Source organism: Arachis hypogaea, chromosome 12 (assembly GCF_003086295.3).
Source record: "Arachis hypogaea cultivar Tifrunner chromosome 12, arahy.Tifrunner.gnm2.J5K5, whole genome shotgun sequence".
NCBI classification, from domain to species: Eukaryota; Viridiplantae; Streptophyta; class Magnoliopsida; order Fabales; family Fabaceae; genus Arachis; species Arachis hypogaea.
Window position 1 is genome coordinate 117,677,639 of NC_092047.1, and position 26,633 is coordinate 117,704,271.

The 26,633-nt window shown below is 36.3% G+C and overlaps 5 protein-coding genes across 16 annotated transcripts in view; all 5 read right to left on the minus strand.

Moving 5' to 3' along the window:
- Positions 1-26,633, minus strand: part of LOC112728706 (prolycopene isomerase, chloroplastic) — a 66,815-nt gene that overhangs the window by 35,589 nt on the left and 4,593 nt on the right. The window lies entirely within an intron of this gene.
- The window catches only part of LOC112728696 (putative disease resistance RPP13-like protein 1), a 57,875-nt gene that overhangs the window by 30,579 nt on the left and 663 nt on the right, over positions 1-26,633 (minus strand). For 2 of the 5 annotated variants that reach the window (XM_025778954.3, XM_029290947.2), the window contains exons 3-4: positions 20,391-23,906; positions 19,911-20,148 (exon numbers count right to left, since the gene is read on the minus strand). In XM_025778954.3, coding sequence (XP_025634739.1) covers positions 20,408-23,905 — 3,498 coding nt within the window. In that variant the 5' untranslated portion in view covers position 23,906 and the 3' untranslated portion in view covers positions 19,911-20,148; positions 20,391-20,407. Of the gene's footprint in view, positions 1-19,910; positions 20,149-20,390; positions 25,878-26,633 lie in introns of those variants that run through there. The other 3 variants (XM_072209965.1, XM_072209966.1, XR_003812797.2) reach the window with 3 other exon arrangements.
- On the minus strand, positions 1,604-5,095 carry LOC112728703 (putative disease resistance RPP13-like protein 1). Of its 4 annotated transcripts, none has more exons than XR_003166297.3 (3): positions 2,516-5,095; positions 2,292-2,337; positions 1,604-2,208 (listed from the first exon to the last, which is right to left on the minus strand). XR_003166297.3 is itself a non-coding variant. In XM_072209969.1 (3 exons), exon 1 carries the CDS (start codon positions 3,994-3,996, stop codon positions 2,533-2,535), a length of 1,464 nt encoding a protein of 487 aa, XP_072066070.1. In that variant the 5' UTR covers positions 3,997-4,008; the 3' UTR covers positions 1,604-2,208; positions 2,292-2,311; positions 2,516-2,532. The 4 variants fall into 4 exon arrangements, 3 of the variants coding, with proteins under 3 accessions (XP_072066070.1, XP_025634749.1, XP_072066069.1); XM_072209969.1 differs by having other exon boundaries at positions 2,292-2,311; positions 2,516-4,008; XM_025778964.3 differs by having other exon boundaries at positions 1,604-2,337.
- Positions 7,246-9,060, minus strand: LOC112728701 (sugar carrier protein C-like). Its single transcript, XM_025778963.2, has one exon. The coding sequence runs from the start codon at positions 8,931-8,933 to the stop codon at positions 7,383-7,385; it is 1,551 nt and encodes a 516-aa protein (XP_025634748.1). The 5' UTR covers positions 8,934-9,060; the 3' UTR covers positions 7,246-7,382.
- LOC112728704 (putative disease resistance RPP13-like protein 1) lies at positions 11,521-17,915 on the minus strand. 4 transcript variants are annotated; one of them, XM_072209963.1, is made up of 6 exons: positions 13,537-17,915; positions 13,139-13,233; positions 12,770-12,935; positions 12,434-12,494; positions 12,229-12,340; positions 11,521-12,130 (listed from the first exon to the last, which is right to left on the minus strand). In XM_072209963.1, exons 1-2 carry the CDS (start codon positions 16,780-16,782, stop codon positions 13,153-13,155), a joined length of 3,327 nt encoding a protein of 1,108 aa, XP_072066064.1. In that variant the 5' UTR covers positions 16,783-17,915; the 3' UTR covers positions 11,521-12,130; positions 12,229-12,340; positions 12,434-12,494; positions 12,770-12,935; positions 13,139-13,152. The 4 variants fall into 4 exon arrangements, with proteins under 4 accessions (XP_072066064.1, XP_029146783.1, XP_029146782.1 ...); XM_029290950.2 differs by having other exon boundaries at positions 12,229-12,351; XM_029290949.2 differs by having other exon boundaries at positions 13,139-17,915.

Below are 26,633 nucleotides of genomic sequence, written 5' to 3' on the forward strand. Positions count from 1 at the left end.
CATTGCTTAAACTGCAAGTAGCAGCAAGATAGGTCAACAGATTTACCATGCTTGCATTGATCATTAGGGTCTGCAAAGCATTGACTGTGCTCACTAAAAAACACTGCAATGACAGAGTTTTTATGAAGTAAAATTACTGATCACGGCCAACAGAGTTGAAAAATAATGCAGTGATTAAACTTCAGATTAAGTAAGTTGTTTCATCTACCTCAACATCTATGTAAGACAACAACTGTGGATCTTTAATGTACTTCCTAGCTATGTCCCCAGCATTCTGAGGCAAATAATAAGCTGCCATATTATAATACATCAGAGAAGTCGACACTAGACCGTACCAAAATATTAATGGAATGCTCAAAATTTGGAGGGAGCTCAAAAGGTGAGATGATTAAGGAAAACTTTTATCAGAAGTAGTACAATAATATCTAGCATGACACACTCACTATTTAAAATATATAGTCTACCAGCATAAACACAAAAAATACACCAAACATAATCTCCACAATAACACCCTTTGCTTTGTTCAAGACATAATGCTCAAACGTTTTGAATTTTTATAGAAAATGGTATAGTCGAAAATCAAACGTTTTGAATTTTTTTAGACTCAAAATTCTAATTTCTATGTATAAATTGAGCAATCTACTAGCAGAAGAAGCTAACACTTGATACTAAATTTTGGCAGAGTTCCCATATTCATTTCTTGGATCCGGTACATGTCTTTCAATTACCACACCTACAAACTGCTGCTAAAGGTGCAATATGAACACCTAACTCCAGTTGTAAACGGGATCAAAATTGACAGTGGTTTGACAGAGGTTGCTGCTCTGATAGCCATGGTTTTCGGCTACCGGTTCTTGGCTTATCTTTCCTTGCGGCGGATGAAGCTTCAATCCGGAGCATGAGATCATTGATCCAAGCATAACAAGAAGTAGCCTGGATTGGAAGAAAGTGCTTCCATTTTGCATGAAGAGTGATATTGGATGAATGCTCAAATTGTAAAGAGGACTACATTGATGTGTTACTGTCCAAAGTTGTATATATTGATTCTAATTTACCATGTTCACAACACCACAAATGCATGCTATATTTTATCATAGGCACATCAATGTCTGTAGAATTCAGGTTTTTTTTTTTTTTTTTTTGGAAACTGTTTTAAGTCTGAAAATGTTAAATAGACTGAAGCTTGTGACTAATGTAGTGAAATTAGAGGAGTGTTAACTGTTTGTTGCTACACTTAGTCAAAGTTTCAAACCAAAAGCATAGCTATAATTTGGTCATAAGTTTAGGTCCTTTCCCAATAAATTTGGATAGAATTTATGTACATGAACTATTTTTGTAGAATTTAACTTGGTAGGTTAACTAATTGAGTCTTTTCTCTTTCTTTCTTCGTTCCTTTTTCTTTGATGGGTGAAAAACAAGAAACAAATTATTTAAAACTCATTGATATCATCTCCCTAATATTTAGTTGACTTTCATTACATAATCAAGTCACATCATGTTCACTTATATGTACAATGAAGCATCATGGTGGTGCCTTGAGGACCAAACTATCCCATAGTTATTTCTTACTAGTGTTCCAGTGCATAAAAGAGAACAGAGAACATGGCAAAATATGCTGCAATTAAACCACCATAAGAAGTGATTGCGCATTCTTGTTAACCATATACAAGAACAACTTAAGTTGAAAATATACAACATTTTTCCATCTTATGTTTTTTCCAGCAAAGTAACCCCTCAACCAAGGACTCTCCGGCATAGCCATCAAGGCCTTGGTCAAGGCCCAGCCTCTATTCCCTTTCGGCATTGCCATCAAGGAATAGGACTGTGAACAAAAACATCTATAACTGAATATTCTGTTCATCAAGTACAACTAAGTTAGCCCTTTCCATCTTACACTTAATCACACATTACTTACTGACACGTGTATTAGTCAAAGGAAAGCATAGAGCACAAATTATACACCAGAATCAGTGAGTGAAGAACATTTGTAATTCAAACTCAGATAAAATTGAAATCTCGGTGACCATGAAATCAGGTTTCTTTAAGGCATGCTAACCACTTCCTTGGAAGCAGTTGCAGTAAGACTCCCATTCTCCAGTCTCCAGGAGAGTTTCCATTTGGCATTCTCAATGACCTTGAACTTCCCATTATACCGTATACTTCGCCATGGTAAATTTTATCATCTTATCAATAGAACAAGAGAAAAAGCTGCAGTATCGTAATATCAGCATTCAGCAGAAAAAAATTGGAAAAAATATAGGAGAAAGAAGTGAGGCAATGTGGGTGCTTACTTGTTGGCTCGATGGATATGCTGTATGAGAATGTATAAAGCATCAACTGTGTTGGTAAGGAATGATATAAGACATTAATAAGAATGAAGAGTAAGAATACTGTAATGCAGAAGAAGAATGAAAAACTAGTGAGCCACTTTATATGCAGAGTATTAATCTTAGTGCAAAAAACAAATGTATTTGGGGAAAAACAGAATAATGTTGTGTGAGAGAGAAGCAGTTACCTGTTGAAGTTGTTGGATTACCAAATCCATCTGCTATCAACTTGAATGGCGGGGATGTGGGAGATTTTGGGCCAAAGCTGTGGATCCTTCATCTGACATCGATAGCCCAGCAAAGGGCTTTGAATGATGGTGAGTTTTATTAGAGAGGCAGGCAGCTTTTCTCCCTCGATATTCTCCAGCTTCGGACAGTACTCAATAGATAATTGTTGGAGGGAGGTGAGGTGGGCAAGTCCCTTGCATTCCAACGTCTCCACACTTTTCATGCCATACAGTCTGAGAGACTCAAGGGAGGCAGGCAACCAACCTTCTTTTGGGAGGCAATTCATACTCTCGTCGTATCCACCAAAAATGGTAAGATGAGTAAGCCCATGAAATTGCGAATTCATGAATGCTGCACTGCTCACTAGCTTCTCGCTATAGCTGATCTCAAGAGATCTCAGGCTATGGTGTGGATCGCCTGTTGCTGACAACTCGATCTCTGGGCATTCCAGTAATGTGAGATGCTCTAGCTGAGGTGCTGCCATCCATAGCGTCGACACGGACTTCAAACTCCTACACTCGCAGATATTTAAATAACGGAGAGATGAAAGAGAGCGTGACACCACAATACACTCCATCTTTTCAGACTTTCCGATAAAAACACTCACGAGATTTGGAAAGGCATCCAACAACGAGAAGGATGTAATTGAATCACAGCTGTTATGTATTGATAGTTCCTGCAGCGAGTGATGTTGCCCATCCATTTCGAATTCTAATTCTCTGCATTCCTGAATCGTCAAGCGTTGTAGTGATGGGGGAATAGCACTCACTGGAAACCATATGTGGGAGGAACAATTTGAGATCCATAAAGAAGTGAGGCAAGTCAGTTGCGTGTTGGTAATGGCCTCCACCACGGACCCCACTAGATTCTTTCCTGAAATTGAAAGACTGGTAATCGCAGGAGCCCTTGGAACACAACAACTCAGCTCATCGCACTTGTCAATCTGAAGTGATTGCAAAGATGATAGATGAATGGGCAAATCTCCTCTCAACGACGGACACTTCCTTATCGTAAGCTCCCTAAGTCGAGGAAATGCATTCAACACCATTGAACGCCACTCCTTCCAGCAAGGCATTGACTTAAACAAAAGAGTTTCAAGCTTTTGAAATGGTGGTGTCTTCACACAAGATTCATCGTTCTGGAAAAAGTAAAACTCAGCACCCACAATCCCCACACTTTCAAATTTTGAAATTTCAAGGTGCTTCAAAGAGGGCAATTGTCCAAGTGAAGGAAGCATACAACAATTCCTGCAACCATCCAGCATTATTTTGGTGATGTTGCGGTAGGAAGAATGTCCCAACCAATCTGGAAAGGTTGTACCCCTGTAACCATAGATATATAACTCTTTCAAATTAGTGTGAGGTCGTAACTTGTCAAGTATATCTCTTTCCATCTGGGAATCAACTGTATCAATATCAATGCTAAGTATCATCAATATCATTATCCACTTTTACATTTATTTACTTCTCACCTACCATTCACAGTTTTATATACCAAAAACAAATGTTATATGCATAATGTTGTATCTTATATGTATGATTTTCCTTCTGGTATAAAAAATAATCAATAAACAATGAAGTAAAAAAATATTTATCTTTTATACCATTAAAAAATAGTACAATACAATTTTTCCTTTTTTTTAAAAAAAAAGAACTTCTCTATTCTCATTTTACTAGACAAATATAGTGTTAATTCATGTCACATGCATATGCTCCCTTTTTAATTATAGTTTCAACATAAATCTGTTTTTTAAATAAGACGTTCCATTTCTATTTTGTTAATTATATGTATAAAGATAAAACACAAAAACAATTTATTTACAATGTTGCACTCTTTCTGCACAGAATTTTGTTGTTGCCTGCCTTAGTTTAGATTAGCTTATTGTGTGTCAAAACCAACAATCTTCAAAATATACTGAAAGCTGATTAATCTTTGTTAAGTTGGATTAATCCACTATAGAGAATTTCCAACATATTTTATTTTTTATTTTCTTTTTTGGGATTAATTTAAAATAACAAGAACTGAACTACTTTTACAAATCTCTTCATATAACATTGATCATTTACAGTTTACACTTCACAGCAAATCCCTCCATCCCCAATATAATACAACAACAAATATATACTTTTTTATTGTCTTGTTCTTCAGTGAAGCAATCCTATAATGAAAATTGAGCTGATACAAAAGTTATCAGAATCTGAGATGTTAACTATATTATGCCTCATGCAAGTATTCTTAACCAACCAAGCAACCTAAGAAGCATGGTATCCATAACTGGTGACCTTTTACTCCAACAAACCCTGCTTGAAAAACAGATTCAAGATGGAGGCAGGAAAATCCAAGCAAAACAAGAACAAAACTCCAATAGTCTGTTTTCTTGCTGTTTCCATTTTCTACTTTTATTTTCAGTGTTCTGCATTTCTAGGATTCTGTGGGGAAAAAAATAGAAGATTAAAATAAAAAACAAAGTCTTTAGAATATACGAAAATGTTTTATATTATCCTAATTGTACCTGAAAATAAGCCAGTATCTTATATGATCTCTTAGGAGTAGTTTAGATTTTCTTATATTCCATGAGTTTATACTTGTGTATGACAACAATTCATATCAATTTACACAACTTCATATTACTATCAGCCTGTGTTCTCTCAAACACAATCTCAAAAACGCTAAACTATATATCTTGATTCCATTATCTACTTTAGTATTGTGTACTAAAAGTCTTTGAGAAAAGGTGCAGGCTACATAAGAGAGTGTTTTCTCCATATAAACAGATAAGTCAAACATTAATACATAATAGCACCCATGCTTCTGTCTGCAATTACTTTTACCCACCAATAATGATGCCATTTATTCATCTGCAATTTTCTTTTACCCACCAATTTGTTGCGCAAGTTTAATTGCTTGAAGTTTATACTAATCTTGATGTTAGAGAAAAGAGATATATCTGTATACAGCACCGAATATGCCGCAATTAATAAATAGAATCTAAACCACTTTTAGAAACCAAAAAACATTACTTGCCTTATTTTGAGAGAAATAAGCAATAAATAGTGTCTAGCGATGGTTGTGTCACAAGAACATCTTGAGTATGACAACATCTTTCCATCTTACACTTAATCACACATTACTTACTGACATTCTGACATATGAACTTCTAAAAGAAAAGGAAAGCATAGAGCACAAATAGTGAGTGAAGAACATTTGTAATTCAAACTCAGAACAAATGAGGATCTCAGTGACCAACTGATCATTATATCAGGTTCCTATATTGAGTTTCCTATATGAGCTGTATCCTTCAAGGCTATACCATACACTTGCCCCATGGTAGATTCATCATCTTATCAACAGAACAAGAGAAAAAAAAGCTTTCAGTGTTGTATAAGACTTCAGTGTACAAGTTGTCAGCAGCAAAAGTTACTTGGAAAAAGATACAAGAAATAAATGATGCAATGCGGGTGCAATAACAGAAGTTCTCTTTGTCTGCATAGGAAAACTACATGAGAATGTAAACCATGGATGTAAGGAATGATATGACACACTGACAGCACTAACAGCAGTAAGGAGTTAGAATATACCCCTTTACTTTGATCCACTATGAAAGTTCCCTTTGTCGATACGGGATCAGTTCAGCTGTAGAATCAGCTTTACAAATTCGAGTTACTCTACATAACTGTAAGGATACTCAGATGAAGTTGAAGAGTATTATAAAGGCTACAAGGATTAGACAATTTTTTTCTCAGGCATTAATTGACATTTTCACTATCGGATTTCAGGCCAGACTACTCTTCTTTATAGCTGTCTTCTGGGGATTCTTCCTTGTTTTCACTGCAATATTCTGTTGAGTTTGAATTGATTTCGGGTACATTAATATTGGGTTAAAAGTCCAAGTGTGGTTTAATGTGTACGTTAGTATTATAGGTCCAATACTTCATTTATCAGCCCACATCATGAAGAATCAGAAAAACACCTCCCTAAGCTCTTGGCAAAGATGAATGGCTGTCTGGGGAATCTGATTCTACCATGACATTCATAAAGCCTTATTAAAGAAACAGTTGGGAGGCCATAGAAAATGGCAAAATGCCCCAAAGTTCCGCAAGCACTAAAGGCTATATAGAAGTCGCAAAAATGGCAAAAATAAATACATTTGCAATCTCACAATCACCAAGGAACACCAATTTATAGGAATAAAAAATCTACCACTTTTTTCCCAGTGAGATTGATATTCAAAAGCCTTCGAGACAGTAATATATACTGCCTAGCTAGCAGCTTGTCTCCATACAGTAGCATTGTAGAAATTTGTAAATATATTGAAAGGAAAAGTATAGGTAGACAATTATTAAACTACTTAGCTCATGACAATAATAAAGAAGTCTCGTGACCTACAAATTCAGCCCAACAGAATACATAAATTCAATTACAATTTTAGTTTTTATTATCTTATCTTGTCTTATATTTATCTTATTTTTATTTTCTTTTATCTTTCATAAGACAATGCTTTATATATACTTAGTTTTACCTTCATAGTTTACAATTCAATCAATCAACAATCAATAAAATTTCTTCATCTTTTCTTTTTTTTTTTTTTAAGGATTTATAAAATTTTCTTAAGATTCATAGAATATCAAAGAATCAATAACAACCAGACAAAAACAAACCTAAACCAATAATAAACAGTAAACCAAAGAAATAAAAAAGATAAGAATATTTATAGAATCCTAAACTTTGAGAATCTGGCGCATCAATAACAACCAGACAAAAACAAACCTAAACCAATAATAAACAGTAAACCAAAGAAATAGAAAAGATAAGAATATTTATGGAATCCTAAACTTGAGAATCTGGCGCAGCAATCTTGTTCTTTTGAGCAGAGGACTTGACGAATTTGTTCCAATAAGGATGATTCTCCCACACAAGAGAAATTTCTTCAATGGGAACACCCTTTGTCTCTGGCAAGAACTTGTAGATAAAGATACTCATAACAATCACAAAGAATGCAAAGAAGATGAAGAGCCCGAACTTCATATGGCACAACATTGAAGTGAAAACTTGGGCAATGGCAAAGGTGAAGATCATATTAACCGAAACGTTGACGCTCTGAGCTGCCGATCGAACTTCAAGCGGGAATATTTCACTGGGTACCAACCATCCTAGTGGACCCCACGACCATGCGAATCCCGCCACGTAGACACATATGAATACCACAACAGTTAGGGCAAACCACTTGGGAAGAACTCCAGGGTTTCCATCTGTTCCAAATTTGCTACCTATTGCAGCTGCGATCACAAGCTGACATATAAACATTTGAGCACCACCTTCGAGAAAAAGCTTTCGTCTGCCAACCTTGTCAACGGTAAAGATGGAAACAAGGGTGGCAAGGGCGTTACAACCTCCGGTAATCATGGCAGACATAAGGGAAGCAGTTCCACCAAAGCCAATAGTTTTGAACAAAACAGGAGCATAGAATGTGATGACATTCATGCCAGTGAGTTGTTGGAAGAAGGGAATGGCTATGGCCATGGTGAGGTGAGGCCTGTACTCACTTTTGAGCAAAGAAGACCAAGGATGCTTGACCTGTTTGGAGGCTTCACTGGCAGCAACAAGATCCTTAAACTCCTCGTCAACATCATTGGTTCCACGAATCTTGATTAGTTCCTCCTTGGCCTTCTCAGCTTGTCCACGCTCGATCAACGAGTTTGGTGAGTCAGGAAGAAACATTGCACCGATGATGATCATTATTGCAGGGACTCCTGCCAAACCTAAGCTATAGCGCCACCCTTCTCCGTTCTCCATCTTGGCAAAAAGGTAGTTCAGAATATTGGCAACAAAAATGCCAATGGTGATTGCCAATTGAAACAACATGTTAAGTGCTCCTCTGTATTTGTATGGAGCAACCTCGGACACGTAGATCGGCACAGACTGATTGGCGCATCCGATTCCAAAACCTAGCAACATGCGGCCAACAATAAGCATCCAAACTTGCTGGGCGAAGCCGTTCAAAGCTGCACCGGCGAGAAAGAGAACACCGCCGGAGATCATGGTGAGGCGCCTACCGAAGGCTCGAGTTACCTTGGATGCAAAGATTGAGGCCACAAGAGCAGCCAAATAGAGAGAGGAAGTGAAGAGTGTGAGCACTTGGCTATCAAATTTACAATATTGGTTATCAGTGGGCTTAATGTTGTGTTCCTTTGCGTACACATCAGGGAAGAATTTCTTTAGAAAAGGATCCATGGAGGTGACTCCACCTGAAATGCCTAAGTCATATCCAAAGATAAGACCTCCAAATGCAGCGGTGACACATGTTATGAAGACTCTGAAAGTGAGTTTTCCGGGATAGTTCTTTTCGGAAGACCCCTTCTCTATGAAACCACCCGCCATTATTGTATTAGCTAACACAAGCGATCATTCAAAACGGAAAATAAAGAAAAAGGAAAGAAAAGATGAAGAAATTTTATTGATCGTTGATTGATTGAATTGAATTGTAAACTATATAAAAGTAAAATTAAGAATATATAGAACATTGTCCTATGAAAGATAAAAGCAAATAAAGATAAGATAAGAACAACTAAAGATAAGATAAAGATAAGATAAGATAATAAAGACTAAAATTATAATTGAATTTATGTATTCTGTTGGGTTGAATTTGTGGGGCACGAGACTTTTTTTTATATTTATAGTTAAGATTAAGATTATAATGAACGTTTCTTTTTTATAACTTTTTTTTTGGTATAATTGTCTAATTCAATTGTTTATAGAGCTAGCTTTGTTGTTGAAAAATATCGCATATGTCTGTAATGATGATAGAAAATTCACATGACAAAAGGGTGATTCTCTGATCTCTGTTTCGCTATCAATGTTAAGAATAATTTTAATGCAATAATATTATAATTATTTATTCAAATTTATTCCGTTAAATAACTATAACTATGTAAATAAAAATACAGAGGCAAAACAGGATACATACTTACCTGATTCTCTTCTTCCCTACTCTGTTCTGTTCTGGATTCAGAGGCAAAACACAAAAAATCTCATGCATAATCTGCTTTAAGGAAAACATCTAAAAGAATTTCTTTTCTGAAATCAACTTGATTCAACCCCCTTCTCAAGTTCTAGCATTACCGTCACATTCTCATTTCTCAAGAGCTAGCTATACTGAGTACGGAGCGAGCGGCCGATATGTACGGACTAAGTGCATATTTCTTGGCCAGAATCATAAGTGACCTTGCACTAGACTTGATATTACCAGTACTATTTCTCCTTGTTGTTTACTTCTTGGCTGGTTTGAGACTCAATGCTACCCCTTTTTCCTCTGCATTGTGGCGGCTCAGGTATGTATCTGCATTAGAAAAGGAAAAACTTTATTTTTGTCACTATTTTTTACAGTGATTTCGATTTGGTCCTAAAAGCTTTTCTTAGTAGTTCTGTTTATGTGCTTAACATAGAAACCAATATTAGCCTTCATTTCTAAATATGGTTTGTCATGAATTTAGGGACTTGGACTTGCTATTGGAGCAACACTTATGGACATGAAAAGGGCAACAGCTTTGGCTTCAGTAACTGTCATGACTTTCATGCTGGCTGGAGGGTTCTTTGTGCAGGTAAACATATATATCCTTGTTTTTCTCTTTGAACGTGAGCCCTTAATTATTGCCTTGCACTTTGTGGTGTCAAGTTAACAAATTGATCATATGGATTTACTTAAATCAAAACATTTGGTTTTAGTCTCTGCCGTTAGTTTGTCTTTGTTAAAAGCTTTAGTTGGATTTATGTCTGCTATGGTAGTAATTAACAAAAACAGACTAGTGGTATAGTCCAAAACAAAATATTTCGAATTTTTTTAGACCAAAAATTCTATGTATAAATTGAGCAATCTACAAGCAGAAGAAACTAACACTTGATCCTCAATTTTAGCAGAGTTCCCATATTCATTTCTTGGATTTGGTACATGTCTTTCAACTACCACACCTACAAACTGCTGCTGAAGGTGCAATATGAACAACTAACTCCAGTTGTAAATGGGATCAAAATTGACAGTGGTTTGACAGAAGTAGCTGCTCTAATAGCCATGGTTTTCGGCTACCGGTTCTTGGCTTATCTTTCCTTGCGGCGGATGAAGCTTCAATCTGGAGCATGAAATCATTGTTCCAGGCATAACAAGAAGTATCCTGGACAGGAAGAAAGTGCTTCCATTTTGCATGAAGAGTGATATTGGATGAATGCTCAAATTATAAAGAAGACTACATTGATGGGTTACTGTCCAAAATTGTATATTGATTATAAATTAGCATGTACAAAACACCAAATTGCATGCTAGATTTTATAATAGGCACATCAATGTCTTTGTAGTATTCAGACTTTTGTTTTTTGGAAACTGTTTTAAGTCTCTGAAAATGTGTAATTGACTGAAACTTGTGACTAATCTAGTGGAGTTAGGAGTGTTAACTGTTTGTTGCTACACTTAGTCAAAGTTTCAAACCAAAATCATAGCTATGATTTGGTCAGAAGTTTAGGTCCTTTCACAATAAATTTTGATAGAATTTATGTACATGAATTATTTTTGTAATTACTAATTGAGTCTTTTCTCTTTCTTTCTTGCTCCTTTTACATTGATGGATAAAAAGAAGAAACTAATTATATAAAACTCATTGCTATTATCTCTCTGATGTTTAATTGACTGATTTTTTTTAAAATAAAGAATAATATCACTATTTTTCAGTTATACCTTGCAAAAGCAAGCATTTGGTGAGATAATAGATTTACAATATATAGTATATCGTATTAGGTTGTCAATACAATTATGCATCAAATGTCAAGTTTGTTGACTTTGATTATATAATCAGGCCTCATCTATTTACTTATATGTACAATTAAGCCTCATGGTGGTGCCTTGTGGACCAAACTATGACATACTTATTTCCTACTAGTGTTCCAGTGCATAAAAGAGAACAGAGACCATGGCTAAATATGCTGCAATTAAACCACCATAAGAAGTGATTATTCATTCTTGTTAACCATTTACATTACTTGCTTCATTTTGATAGAAATACACAATAAATAGAGTTTACTCATGCTGTGTTACAAGAACAACTTAAGTTGAAAATATACATCTTCCCATCTTTTACATTTTTCCCCCCAGCAAAGTAACCCCTCAACCAAGGTCTCTCCGACATGGCCATCAAGGCCTTGGTGAAGGACCAGCCTCTATCCCTCTTCGGCTTTGCCATCAAAGAATAAGACTGGGGCCTAAAACATCTATTTGAAATTTGAATACTATGTCCAGTATAACTAAGTTAGCCCTTTCCATCTTACACTTAATCACGCATTACTTATTGACATATGAAGTACTCAAACGAAAGGATAGAAAACAAATTATACACCACAATCAGTGAGTGAAGAACATTTGTAATTCAAACTCGGATCAAATGGAGATCTCAGTGACCATAATATCAGGTTTCTTAACCACTTCTTTGACTCCTATTCTCCAGGAGAATTTCCATTTGGCATTCTCAAGGACCTTGAACTTCATAAAGAACTTCCCATTATATCTGATGATGCGCTTCTTTGCTTGTCATCATCTTATTAACAGAACAATAGAAAAAGCTGTCAGTATCATAATATCAGCATTCTATTGGAAAAATATACAAGAAAGAAGTGAGGCAATGCGGGTGCTTACGTGTTCATGACACCACCAAAAATGCCACCCTTGCGTATTTCAATGACTGTACATGATTGCATGAATCAAAAGCAAAAGCAAGTCCTTGACCACAGAAGTTATCTCCTTGGCTCTACAGGAAAGCTATATGAGAATGTAAACCATGCATGTAAGGAATGGAATGACACAGTAAGAGCAATAACAGCAGTGATGAGTTAGAATATACCTTTACTTTGAATCTTTGATCCAGTAAGAAAGTTCTTTTTGTGGAGACTGGACGAGCTTAGCTGTAAATTCATGTAAATTTTGTTTTAAATAAATCAATGATCTTGCGTGAACTTTCCTTGGGTGGAAAATCATCATTAGAGGCTGAAAAAAATAGCTTACTTCAACCAATATAAAAGATTTAAAGCCTTTGCAATTACTACTAGTGTCATTTTCTTTTTGAAGAATCCGTCAACAATAAAACAAAAGAAAAGAGAACAAAATATTAAATTAAAATAATATATGATACTTCGCTGCATAGTTCATGGCATGCAACATATGAAGCACTGGAAGATACCTCCGACCACATTGTAGCTGAATATTCAAAAGGAATTTCCGAATCAAGCTTGGAAGAAGCACCCAATGTCATCATCTCCCAACTCCATGCAATGATTGAATAGTCTTGATGCATCAAAAGCAAAACTTTAACTGCAGACCTTTATCTTGTTGGGTCCATGGATAAGCTGTATGAGAATGCATAAAACGTTAGCTGTGTTGGTGATGAATGATACAAGACATTAATAAGAATGAAGAGTATGAATATTGTAACGCAGACGAAGAATGGAAAACTAGTGAATCACTTTATATACAGCGTATAAATCTTAGTGCAAAAAGCAAATGTATTTGGGCAATAGAGAACAACGTGGTGAGAGAGATAAACAGTTACCTGTTGAAGTTGGATTACCAAATCCATCTGTAATCAACTTGAATGGCAGGGATGTGGGAAACTTTGGGCCAAAGCTGTGGGTCCTTCATCTCGCACTGTTTAGCCAACAAAGGACTTTCATTTATGAAGAGTTGTATTAGAGAGACAGGCAGCTTTTCTCCGTCAATGTTCTCCAACTTGGGACATTCAGCAATAGTCAATTTTTGGAGGGAGGTGAGGTGTGCAAGTCCCTTGCATTCCAACGTCTCCACACTTTTCATGCTTAGCAGTGTGAGAGACTCAAGGGAGGCAGGCAACCAACCTTCCTTTGTGAGGCACTTCACACTCTCACATTCACCCCAAATACAAAGACTAGTAAGCCCGTGAAATTGAGAATTCACGAATAATGCACTACTCACTAGTTTCTCGCTGTAGCTGAACTCAAGAGATCTGAGGCTACGGTTTGGATCCCCTGTTGCTGACAACTCGATCTCTGGGCATTCCCGTAGTGTGAGATGCTCTAGCTGAGGTGCTGCCATCCATAGCGTTGACACGGACTTCAAACTCCTACACTCAATGATATTTAAATCACGGAGAGATGAAAGAGAGCGTGACACCACAATACACTCCATCTTTTCACACTTGCTGATATAAACACGCACGAGATTTGGAAAGGCATCCAACAACGAGAAGGATGTAAGTGAATCACAGCTGCTCTCTATTGATAGTATCTGCAGCGAGTGATGTTGCCCATCCATTTCAAATTCTAATTCTCTGCAATCCTGAATCGTCAGCTTTTGTAGTGATGCGGGAATAGCACTCACAGGAAACCATATGTGGGAGGAATAACCTGAGATGCGCAAAGACGTCAGGCAACTCAGTTGCATGTGCGTTATGGCCTCTACCCCCGACTCCACTAGATGCTTTCCTGAAATTGAAAGATTCGTAATCGAAGGAGCCCTTGGAACACAACAACTCAGCTGCTTGCAATTAAAAATCTGAAGTGATTGCAAAGATGGTAGTTGACTGGGCAAATCTCCTCTCAACATCGGACACCTAATTATGGTAAGCTCCCTAAGTCTCGGGAATGCATTGAACTCCAATGAACGCCACTCCTTCCAGCAAGGCATTGAATAAAACGAAAGAGTTTCAAGCATTGGGAATGGTGGTGTCTCCAAACAAGATTCACCATTCTGGTTAAAGTATAACTCAGCACCCACACTTTCTAGACTTTCAAAATCTGAAATTGATAGGTGCTTCAACGAGGGCATTTGTCCAAGTGAAGGAAGCATACAACAATTCCGACAACCACCCAAAGAGAAATCACCCAGTGTTATTTCGGTGATGCTGTAATAGGAAGAATGTCCCACCCAATCTGGAAATGTTGTACCCCTGTAACCATAGATATATAACTCTTTCAAATTAGTGTGAGGTCGTAACTTGTCAAGTATATCTCTTTCTATTTGAGAATCAGCTGTGTTCTCATCTTTATCTGATGACCACCTCAAGATCAAAGAGCTAATGCCATCCTTATCAGACATTCTTGCCATCGAAGCTTCACTGCTGTTCACCACATTCTCCAATTTGGCAATGGAAATTGATAGCTGTAGATTTGCAAGTGCTCCCAATTCTGTGATCTTGTTCTCTTCACGCTTCCCCACAACATAGTCGCTTAAAAACTGCAAATTTTTCAACTTGCTCATGCTCTTCGGCATCTCATGCAAAGGAGTATCTCTAACATCAAGATGGCGCAAATTTATAAGGTCTTTCATGCCAACAGGTAGCATTTTCAGATTACTACAGGAATACAACTTCAAGGTCTGCAAATTGTATAGGTTACCCAATGACTCTGGCAATGCCACAATGTCCGTCCAAGAGAGATCCAAGTAACGCAGATGAATCAACTCACCTATTGAATCAGGTACTAACTCAAGAGGAAAGCTATTGAACGACAAGGCTCTCAGGTACTTTAAATGTGACAACAAGATACAAGGTGCGTTTTCCATGTTAAATGGGATCCATGACTTCAAATTGAATTCAAGAAATGTCCTTGTATGTTTTATTCTGTCACAAACTCCCAACAGTTTTGAGATTGGATAATTGCCTTTAGCATTGTGGGACAAATGACGAGTTTTAGTATCAACCTCAACTGCATTCTCAAGCTCTTCCGCTCTAAAATAGAATTCTCCAGCAAACATCATTGCCAAATCATGCACAAGATCATGCATCACAAATTTATTTTCCCAAGTACTATGAGGTTGCAAAAATGATCTCGCAATTAATTCATCAAAATATTTATCACCAACTTCTTCTGGAGTCTTTTTCCCAACTGGTTGTAAAAAATTCTGAGCCATCCATAACAAGATCAATTCATCTTTATCAAATTCATAATCCTTCGGATACAACGAACAATAAACAAAACAATCTTTCAGACATGAAGGAAGATAGTAGTAACTAATTCTTAATGCTGGAATGAGTTCGCTCTCATCTTCGGACAATTCCCATATCTCACTCTTCAATATACGATTCCAATGCTCGACATCAGAATTTCCATGCAATAAGCCTCCTAGTGCTTGAGCTGCCAAGGGCAAGCCACGACACTTCTTTACAATATCTCTGCCGATCTTTTCCAAAATTGGATTCTCCATAGAGTAAGTGGAAAGACGTGCATGTTTTGAGAATATTAACCAGCAATCTTCATCCGACAATAAACTTAGTTCACGAGACGAAATAGTCTGTGCCGCAGAAGCCACCTTTGTACTTCTAGTAGTTATGAGAATTTTGCTCCCCTTAACCCCATTCTGAAAAGGTTTTAGAAGCCTATTCCAACTACCATAATTTCCTTCCCATGCATCGTCCAAAACAACAAAGAATTTCCCTTTGGATAAACTCTTTTTTAACTCATGTTGAAGTAAATTCAAATCATTCAACTTACAAGGACTCTCCGTTATTGCCTCAACTATAGTCTTGGTGACCTTAATAACATCAAATTCTTCAGACACACAAACCCAACATCGAAAGACGAAATTCTCCTTCACTTTATCGTCATTGTAAATCAATTGGGCCAAAGTAGTCTTTCCTATTCCTCCCATGCCCACAATGGAAATCACAGATATATCACCATCACCAGTGTCATCAATATCCAACAACAACTTCACTATGGCCTCCTTGTCTTCTTCCCTGCCATATATGTTGGATCTTTCAACTAGAGATGTTGTGATCCTCCATGACATGTTCTCCTTAGGAATCTCTCTAAGACCAAGAGTGTCTTTTTGCTTCACAATAGACTCTATCCTATCAATTATTTCCTCCGTCCTGTTTGCTATCTCCCTATCTTGCAAATTGAGAAAACGAGAGAAGAAGGTACCTGGATCCTTCTGAGTGGCAGCTTTGGTGAAGACTTCATCCAGCAAGTCATCAGCAACATACATAGCATCTTTGAGACTATCGAGCCAGTCCTTGACAGCTCTCTCCTTGATCTGCTTCTGCTCAGCATCATTAAGAAAGGCTTGAACAGCATAAAGATTGGTCTTCAACCTTTCAAGCAGATTCTGGGTAAGCTTCTTCCCTTTGATCCAGTTGGCAAATTCAGGTGAGGACATCCTGTCAAAAACAACATTAAAAATGGAAGACAGAACAGCTCCACCTACAAGTGTTGCAGCCATGTTTCTCAAGATCAAGTGATAAGATCTGAGGAAACTGAGAAAGGCAAAAGGAAATGGATGTAATTTGCTGTAAACTCGGTTAATCTCAAAAGGAGTAAGGAAACTGTTGCAGGTAGGCAGTGAATTGACTTGAAATGTTTATAGTTATTGGTCTTCGGGACAAGTTCAGATGATGCTTCTTGCTTTCATGAAATGTATGGTCCACTGCATCTAATAGCCAATAGGGTGATATTTGCTTCAATTATTAAGTAGATAATTTTGTTTGTGGCCTTGTCTGTTCTGTTTTGGTTTTATTCACTCTGGCCAAGACTTTTCGAAACAAGTAATGGAATTTTTTAACAACTTCACCCACCAATAATTGTGGCCATCTATTCATCTCACACTTCAAAAATAAATAAATAAATAGTGCAATGCAACTTTGATTGCTTGAAGTTTATACTTTATACTAAACTAAGTTGAGGCAGTTAAATAGTTTGTCGAAATTTATGTTATTTGATCCTATTAATGCATCAAAATGTTAATCATATTGTCCCATCAGGTGGTCTCTTTCTTTCAACAGCTTGTGTTATTTTCAATAATATTATCCACATAAATTTAATTATTACACTGAAATCTGATTGACCTTGATTAAGTTGGGTTAATCCACTATAGAGGTAAGCTCTTCCAACATTAGTGTCTCGAATTTTTTTAGACCAAAAATTCTAATTTCTATGTATAAATTGAGCAAGCTACTAGCAGAAGAAACTAACACTTGATCCTGAATTTCGGCAGAGTTCCCATATTCATTTCTTGGATTCGGTACATGTCTTTCAACTACCACACCTAGAAACTGCTGCTAAGGGTGCAATATGAACACCTAACTCCTGTTGTAAATGGGATAAAAATTGACAGTGGTTTGACAGAGGTAGCTGCTCTGATTGCCATGGTTTTTGGCTACCGTTTCTTGGTGTATCTTTCGTTGCGGCGCATGAAGCTTCAATCCGGAGCATGAGATCATTGATCCAAGCATAACAAGCAGTAGTCTGGATTGAAAGAAAGTGCTTCCATTTTTCGTGAACATTGGATGAATGCTCAAATTATAAAGAGGACTACGTCGATGTGTTACTGTCCAAACTTAAACTTGTATACAAGGACACAGTAATATGTTGATTGAGGCAATAAATTTTTAGTGTACCTACAATAGGGTAAAATTGAAATTATAATCAGTTAATAATTAATTTAATTAATTCTTAATCATTTTTAATTTTAAATTTTAAAAAAATAAGGATTTGGTTACGGAAAAGTTACGTATTTTTCCATTTTTACACGTGCGAAGAATGTTCTACAGTTTCTTTCTCTCCGGCAGTCTCTTTCAATCTCTCCGCAGTCCACACTGAAGCCGCAAAGATCACCACCATACGCCGCCCAGTTTTCCGGGAACGTCCGACGAAGACACCCTTTTTGCGCACGTTGCATCTGTCATGCAGCCTACCAACGCGGCGGTCGTGGGAATGGTGTCACGTGTACGATGATTTGAAATTTGGTGGGTTGCCTCCGGTGGATGTGGTGTATCAGATTGAAGATATTAAGAAGGCCAGTGCTTCGTTTCATGGTGTTGTGTATATTTTCGGCCAACTTGACTTTTTTGTTATTTTGTTTGATTCAATTTAAATATATACAATGAACAAGTTTCTAATGCAATGATAGATGAGGGTGGGATAGCAGCCGGTTTTGGGAGACGAGAGTATTTGGGTAAATTTCTTTGGTAAATTAAGGTTGAGATGATTAATTTTTTGAAATAATTGTTTGAGTTTTTTTTTTTTGTATTGGGCCAAATTCAAAATTCATTGTACTTCAAGATTTTTCATTATCTTCCTAGCAGAGTTCATTTAATTAATCACATTCGAGTCATAAATCATAATAAGTAGACTTTGCTTCTCCTGTTTTTGGTGGTAGAATATAGATATTTGTATCATAAAAAAATCGATATCTATTTCTTATATAATAAATTTAAGGGTAAAGTATGTTTGTCTTTGTTAAAAGCTTTAGTTGGATTTAAGTCTGCTATGTTAGTAATTAACAAAAACAAACTAATGGTATAGTCCAAAACCAAATGTTTCGAATTTTTTTAGACCAAAAATTCTAATTTCTATCTATAAATTGATCAAACTACTAGCAGAAGAAACTAACACTTGATCCTAAATTTTAGCAGAGTTCCCATATTCATTTCTTGGATTTGGTACGTGTCTTTCAACTACCTCACCTACTAACTGCTGCTATCAAAATTGACGGTGGTTTGACAGAGGTAGCTGCTCTGATAGCCATGGTTTTCGGCTACCATTTCTTGGCATATCTTTCGATGTGGCACATGAAGCTTCAATCCGGAGCATGATATCATTGATCCAAGCATAACAAGCAGTAGCCTAGATTGAAAGAAAGTGCTTCCATTTTTCGTGAAGAGTGATATTGGATGAATGCTCAAATTATAAAGAAGACTACATTGATGTGTTACTGTCCAAACTTGTATAAGGACACAGTAATTATGTTGATCGGAGTCCGAATGAGCATGATTAAAGTTTGGTTAATCACATTCGCTTAATTCACATTTGAGTCTTATAATGCCATGTCAGTAGTTTTAAATAGATGATAATAGATAGTAACCAACCAACCATTCTTTCATAATTATTCAATTGAAACATAAAATACAGATTAAATGCAGTAAATATGTGTGCATTAAAAGTGTCATAATAATAATAATCATAAAAGTTTTCATCAGTTATCAATAATTTTATCTAATTATACATATTTTATAAACTCTTACATTATTACTATTATTTGGCTTAATTATATCTTCAAGTCTCTTATAGTTATTTCAATATGCTATTCATTATTGCTTTGTAAATTTGTATTTTATTCTATCTACCAAATAATCAAACACAAAACTATTAATAAAAAATAGGTAAAAAAAAATTACATATAACCTTTTCCTATAATTATGCCAAAAAATATGATTTGCAAATTCTAGAAAAAAATTCTTATTCAAAAAATAAATATTGTTTATTTAAATAAAGTTCCTATTTTTTTTAAAAAATAGTAATTTTTTCAGACGAATATCACATATCAATCAAGAAACTACAAAAGAAAAAATATAAAAAAATCCAAGAAATATCTTAAAATGAAAAACTTATATACAAAGGTGAAATAAAAATGATAGTACAAAACTCAAACAAGTTAATATTTTAGAAAGATCCATCTCTATAAAAACATACAAGAGGAAGAACAAACAAACAACTTCAATAGGAAGAATACTGCAATGAGTGAATAGTCTTGATGCATCAAAAGCAAAACTTTAGGTGCAGACTTTATCTTCTTGGCTCCATGGATAAGCTGTATGAGAATGTACAAAATGTTAGCTGTGTTGGTAAGGAATGATATAAGACAATAACAAGAACGTAGAGTAAGAACGTTGTAAAGAAGATGAAGAATAAAAAACTAGTGAGTCACTTTATATGCAGAGTATAAATGTTAGTGCAGAAAACAAATGTATTTGGGGAAATACAGAATAACGTTGTGTGTGTGTGTGTGTGTGTGAGAGAGAGAGAGAGAGAGAGAGAGAGAGAGAGAGTTACCTGTTGAAGTTGTTGGATTACCAAATCCATCTGTCATCAACTTGAATGGTGGGGATGTGGGAGATTTTGGGCCAAAGCTGTGGGTCCTTCATCTCGCACCGTTTACCCAGCAAAGGGCTATCACTGATGCAGAGTTGTTTTAGAGAGGTAGGCAGCTTTTCACCCTCCATATTCTCCAACTTGGGACAACGAAAAATACATAATTCATGGAGGGAGGTGAGGTGGGCAAGTCCCTTGCATTCCAACGTCTCCACACTTTGAATGCGATCCAGTGTGAGAGACTGAAGGGAGGCAGGCAACCAACCTTCCTTTGGGAGGGACTTCACACTCTCACATTCACCCGCAATACGAAGACTAGTTAGCCCGTGAAATTGGGAATTCATGAATGCTGCAGTGCTCACTAGTTTCTCGCAGTAGCTGATTCCAAGAAATCTGAGGCTACGGTGTGGAACCCCTGGAGCAAACAAATCGACCCTGGGGCAACCCACTAGTGAGAGACACTCTAGCTGAGGTGCTGCAATCCATATCGTCGACACGGATTTCATACTCCCACAATGCTTGATCCATAGATATCGGAGAGACGAGAGAGAGCGTGACACCACAATACACTCCATCTTTTCACATTTCTTGATTTGAACATGCACGAGATTTGGAAAGGAATCCAACAACGAGAAGGATGCAACTGAATCACAACTGCTACGTATGCGTAGTTCCTTAAGTGAGTGGTGTTGGCCATCCATTTGGAATTCTAATTCTCTACAACCCTGAATCATCAAGTCTCGTAGTGATGGAGGGATAGCACTCACAGGAAACCATATGTGGGAGGAACAATCTGAGATGCGTAAAGAAGTGAGGCAAGTCAGTTGCGTGTTCGTAATGGCCTCCACCACGGACCCCACTGGATGCTTTCCTGAAATTGAAAGAGTGGAAATCGCAGGAGCCTCAATCTCAAGTGATTCCAAAGAAGGTAGGTGATTCGGCAAATCTCCTCTCAACATCGGACACTTCCATATGGTAAGCTCCCTAAGTCGAGGAAATGCATTCAACTCCATTGAACGCCACTCCTTCCAGCAAGGCATTGATGAAAACCAAAGAGTTTCAAGCTTTGGAAATGGAGTCTCCAAACAAAATTCATCGTTCTGGTAAAAGTAAAACTCAGCACCCACAATTTCCACACTTTCAAAATTTAAAATTGTTAGGTGCTTCAAAGAGGGCAATTGTCCAAGTGAAGGAAGCATACAACAATTCCTGCAACCATACAGTGTTATTGTGGTGATGTTGCAGTAGGAAGAATGTCCCAACCAATCTGGAAAGGTTGTACCCCTATAACCCCGGATTTCTAGTTCTTTCAAATTACAATGAGGTTTTAACTTGTCGAGTATATCTCTTTCTATTTGGGAATCAACTTCATTCTCATCTTCATCTGGCGACCAACTCAACTCCAAAGACCTAATGCCATCCTTGTTAGACATTCTTGCCATCGAAGCTTCACTGCTGTTCACCACATTCTCCAATTTGGCAATGGAAATTGATTGCTGTAGATTTGCAAGTGCTCCCAATTCTGTGATATTGTTTTCTTCACGCTTCCCAACAACATAGTCGCTTAAAAACTGCAAATTTTTCAACTTGCTCATACCTTTCGGCATCTCTTGCAACCGATCAGTCCCTCTAATATCAAGATGCCGCAAATTTACAAGGTCTTCCATGCCAACAGGTAGCATTGTCAGTTGCATACAGAAACGCAACTTCAAGGTCTGCAAGTTGTACAGGTTACCCAATGACTCCGGCAATGTCACAATGTCGGTCCAAGAGAGATCCAAGTAACGCAAATGAATCAACTCACCTATTGAACCAGGGACTGACTCAAGAGGAAAGCGTTTCAACGACAAAGCTCTAAGGTACTTCAACCGTGACAACAAGATATAAGGTGTGTTTTCCATGTTAAATGGGATCCATGGCCACAAATTGATTGCAAGAAATGTCCTTGTATGTTTTATTCTGTCACAAACCCCCAACAGTTTTGAGATTGGATAATTGCCTTTAGCATTATGGGACAAATGACGCGTTTTAATATCAACCTCAACTGCATTCTGAAGCTCTTCCGCTCTAAAATAGAATTCTCCCGCAAACATCATTGCCAAATCATGCACAAGATCATGCATCACAAAATTATTTTCCTCAGTACTATGAGGTTGCAATAATGATCTCGCAACTAATTCATCGAAATATTCATCACCAACTTCTTCTGGGGTCTTTTTCCCAACTGGTTGTAAAAAATTCTGAGCCATCCATAACAAGATGAGCTCATCTTTATCAAATTTATAATCCTTCGGATACAATGAGCAATAAACAAAGCACTCCTTCAGACATGAAGGAAGATAGTAATAACTGATTCTTAATGCTGGAATGAGTTCGCTTTTGTCTTCAGAAAATTCCCAAATCTCGCTCTTCAATATACGATTCCAATCCTCGACATCAGAATTTCCGCGCAACAAGCCTCCTAGTGCTTGAGCTGCCAAGGGCAAGCCATGACACTTCTTTACAATATCTCTGCCAAGCTTTTCCAAAGTTGGATTCTCCATAGAGTAAGTGGAAAGACGTGCATGTTTTGAAAATATTAACCAGCAATCTTCATCTGACAATAAGCTTAGTTCATAAGACGAAATAGTCTGTGCCGCAGAAGCCACCTTTGTACTTCTAGTAGTTATGAGAATTTTGCTCCCCTTAACCCCATTCTGAAAAGGTTTTAGAAGCCTATTCCAGCTACCATAGTTTTCATTCCATGCATCGTCCAAAACCACAAAGAACTTTCGTTTGGATAATCTTTCCTTTAACTCATGTTGAAGTAAATTCAAATCATTCAAGTTACAAGAACTTGAAGTTATTGCCTCAATTATAGTCTTGGTGACCTTAATAACATCAAACTCTTCGGACACACAAACCCAACCCTGAACATCAAAGTTCTTCTGCACTTTATTGTCATTGTAAACCAATTGGGCCAAAGTAGTCTTTCCTATTCCGCCCATGCCCACAATGGGAATCACAGATATATCATCATCCAACAACAATTTCACTATGGCCTCCTTGTCTTTTTCCCTTCCATATATATTAGATCTTTCAACTAGAGATGTTGTGATCCTCCATGACATGTTCTCCTTAGGAATCTCTCTAAGACCAAGAGTGTCTTTTTGCTTCACAATAGACTCTATCCTCTCAATTATTTCTTCCATCCTGTTTGCTATCTCCCTATCTTGCAAATTGAAAAAACGAGAGAAGGTACCTGGATCCTTCTGAGTGGCAGCTTTGGTGAAGACTTCATCAAGCAAGTCATCAGCAACATACATAGCATCTTTGAGACTATCGAGCCAGTCCTTGACAGCTCTCTCCTTGATCTGCTTCTGCTCAGCATCACTGAGAAAGGCTTGAACAGCATAAAGAGTAGTCTTCAACCTTTCAAGCAGTTTCTGGGTAAGCTTCTTCCCTTTGATCCAATTGGCAACTTCAGGTGAGGACATCCTGTCAAAAACAACATTAAAAATGGAAGACAGAACAGCTCCACCCACAAGTGCTGCAGCCATGATCTCAAGTTCAAGTGATAAGACGAGGAAAAAAAAAAAAGAAACTGAGAAAGGCAAAAGGAAATGGGTTTAGTTTGCAATAAACTCGGTCAATGTCAACAAGAGTAAGGAAACATTTGCAGGTCGTTAGTGAAGTATATTGTGGTATGCTGATATTAACCTAAAGATCATTGATCTTCAAGGCAAGTGGTTATAAAATAATTCATAGAAATTTCCCTCTTGTTGGACAAAGATATTGCCGATGATTATTTTTTAATATAAGAGCTTGACTTCACCTACTCCGAAGACACAATGTTCCAAGTCCACTACTATATCTTAATCTAATCTAATTTTATTCTGAGAGGGTGTTTCCTTCTCATTTCTTTCTATTTTTCAGTACTCTATCCAAGAAAAACGAGCAGTGGAAACTTTTGAACAACTTTACTCACCAATAAGTGTGCCCATTTATCTATCTTGGACCTTTATTTAAACAGTGCAATGCAAGTTTAATTGCTTAAGTTTATACTAAACTTGATGTTAGATAAAAGAGATATATCTGTGTCAGTAACAAGTTGAGACAGTTAATAGTGTGTTGCAATTTATGTTATTTGATACCAGTAAATTGGCAGCAAATTTATATGCATTTTTTTTTATCATTAGGAAATCTTTCACTCTTCAATCTTCATTCTTTCAACTTCCTTAGTTTCTCATAATTCTTTAGTTCTACTTCTTGCTAATTTATCTCAAAATTGCCTCTTATTATTAAATTTAACCCTTTTTTTAATAGTAGAGAAAAAACACCAATGACATGAAGGTCAAGCTAGGACAAAAGATATGAAACAATGCAAGTACTGTTAAGTATGTCAGACAAAGTAAAAAAGAGTATTCAAATATAGTGCTTACTCATGTTGTGTCTCATGAACAAAAAATGTTGACATTCATGCCTAACAAAATAAAAAGGAATGACTATAAAGTATAAATAATAAAGTGACTTGGAAGAGGAAAATGTACAAGTGCCTTGGTGAACTGGCAAACTATAATATGAAATAGAGGATGAAATCTAGGGTATGATGCATTTTTCAGAGCTACTTATTTTCTTAATGATTCTTTGTCTGTTTTCGATAAAATAAAACAATTCAACGAATTTTTATTATTGGAAAGAAGAATATATGAGGTAGGCTGATATCTTATTAAACATAAAAACTTGACTTCACCTACTCCCATAAAAAATGGTCCATATCCAATAGGATGCTTCTGCAGGAAGTTTTTCTTCACATTTCCTTCGGTTTTTTTTATGCTCAGTTTAAAGATTTCGAAAATAAGTGTTGGAAACTTCCATCAATGTTAACCACCAATAGTTGTTCCCATTTTATTCATCTGTGCACTAAACTTGATCTTAGAGATATCTCTGCTTGTTAGTTACTCTTCTATCTTGCATGTTGCATACTGATGTTGCAAAATTAAAGAGTTAAAACTGAAACTTAGATGTTTTTTAGTATTTTTAAAACTTGTCATGATAAACTTGATTTTGATTTTAAATCATACAATGAAATTTACACTCCATTCTGTTAACTCTTCTTTAGTTTCCAACACCTTAATCTTCATCAAGAAAATAAGATATTTACTCACACCATTTGTCACGGTCCAAAATGAACCATGACTGGCGCTGAAGAAAATAGTCCCCTAACAAGCCTAACAGATTCGAATATAAGATAAATAAGGCTACAAATATTTTTTTGATAAATTTACACTTTCTAGAATGAATAATTACATATTTTTAATAAAAAATAAAATAAGTAAATATGGATGGATCCTGCCTGTGACATATGGAGCAGATGACGTCTAATAAGTAATAACTCAACAAAGAATAGATACCCATTGCAGATCATTACTCTTGAATAGAAAGGCTCACATAATCAAATATTTATTCCTGAAAAATATTTTTAAAAATACAGGATGAGTTTTGCAACTCAGTGACTAGACAATACATTTAAAATCGACATGAGAACATATAAACATTATCATAAAAATAATTTTATTTAGAAAATAATAATTTATATAAATAAGTGAATCGATAAGGGAGTTCTCATACAGAAATCAAATCAAATAGTCTACACTTGGGCGGCTCCACCTCTAAGGGTAGCCTTTTCCTCTCGTGTGTTCGTACGGAATAATAGATCCAACATGTGGCCTACACGTTAGGCTAGCAACGGCCCTGAGGTATGCATCTAGGTTAACGTCATAACTGCCATTAACTACGGTTTTCTAATACAAACCTCCCAAACCAATTCAAAACATATAATTTCGAATATAACAAATTCTTCGGTCTTTCAAACATGAGGTATCAAATAAAATAAAATAAATAAAATAATACTTTCTCATCCAAATCATAGTCAATCATATTTTCTCTATCTTAACGGATTTTAAATATATTTCACAATTTCAAAATAAGCGAGTACCAACAAATACTTCAATGTTTCAAAAATACATATTCGAGTAAAATCAAATGTCTTAAAGTAATATAAAACTTCTTCAAGCGTACATATAATCTCATAAAAACATATAGTCTCATGTGCATATTAAAATGAGCTTAACAATGATAAATATTTAGTTCTAATAAATCGATTATTAAAACTAATTTAAAATCCTTTGATAGTAATCTTTGTAAGTATAACTAAATTCAACG

Coding starts and splice junctions, on each gene's coding strand:
- LOC112728703 (XM_025778964.3), bottom strand. CDS start 3,996: ATGATATTGATGATACTTAGCATTGATATTGATACAGTTGATTCCCAG.
- LOC112728701 (XM_025778963.2), bottom strand. CDS start 8,933: ATGGCGGGTGGTTTCATAGAGAAGGGGTCTTCCGAAAAGAACTATCCC.
- LOC112728704 (XM_029290949.2), bottom strand. CDS start 16,782: ATGGCTGCAACACTTGTAGGTGGAGCTGTTCTGTCTTCCATTTTTAAT.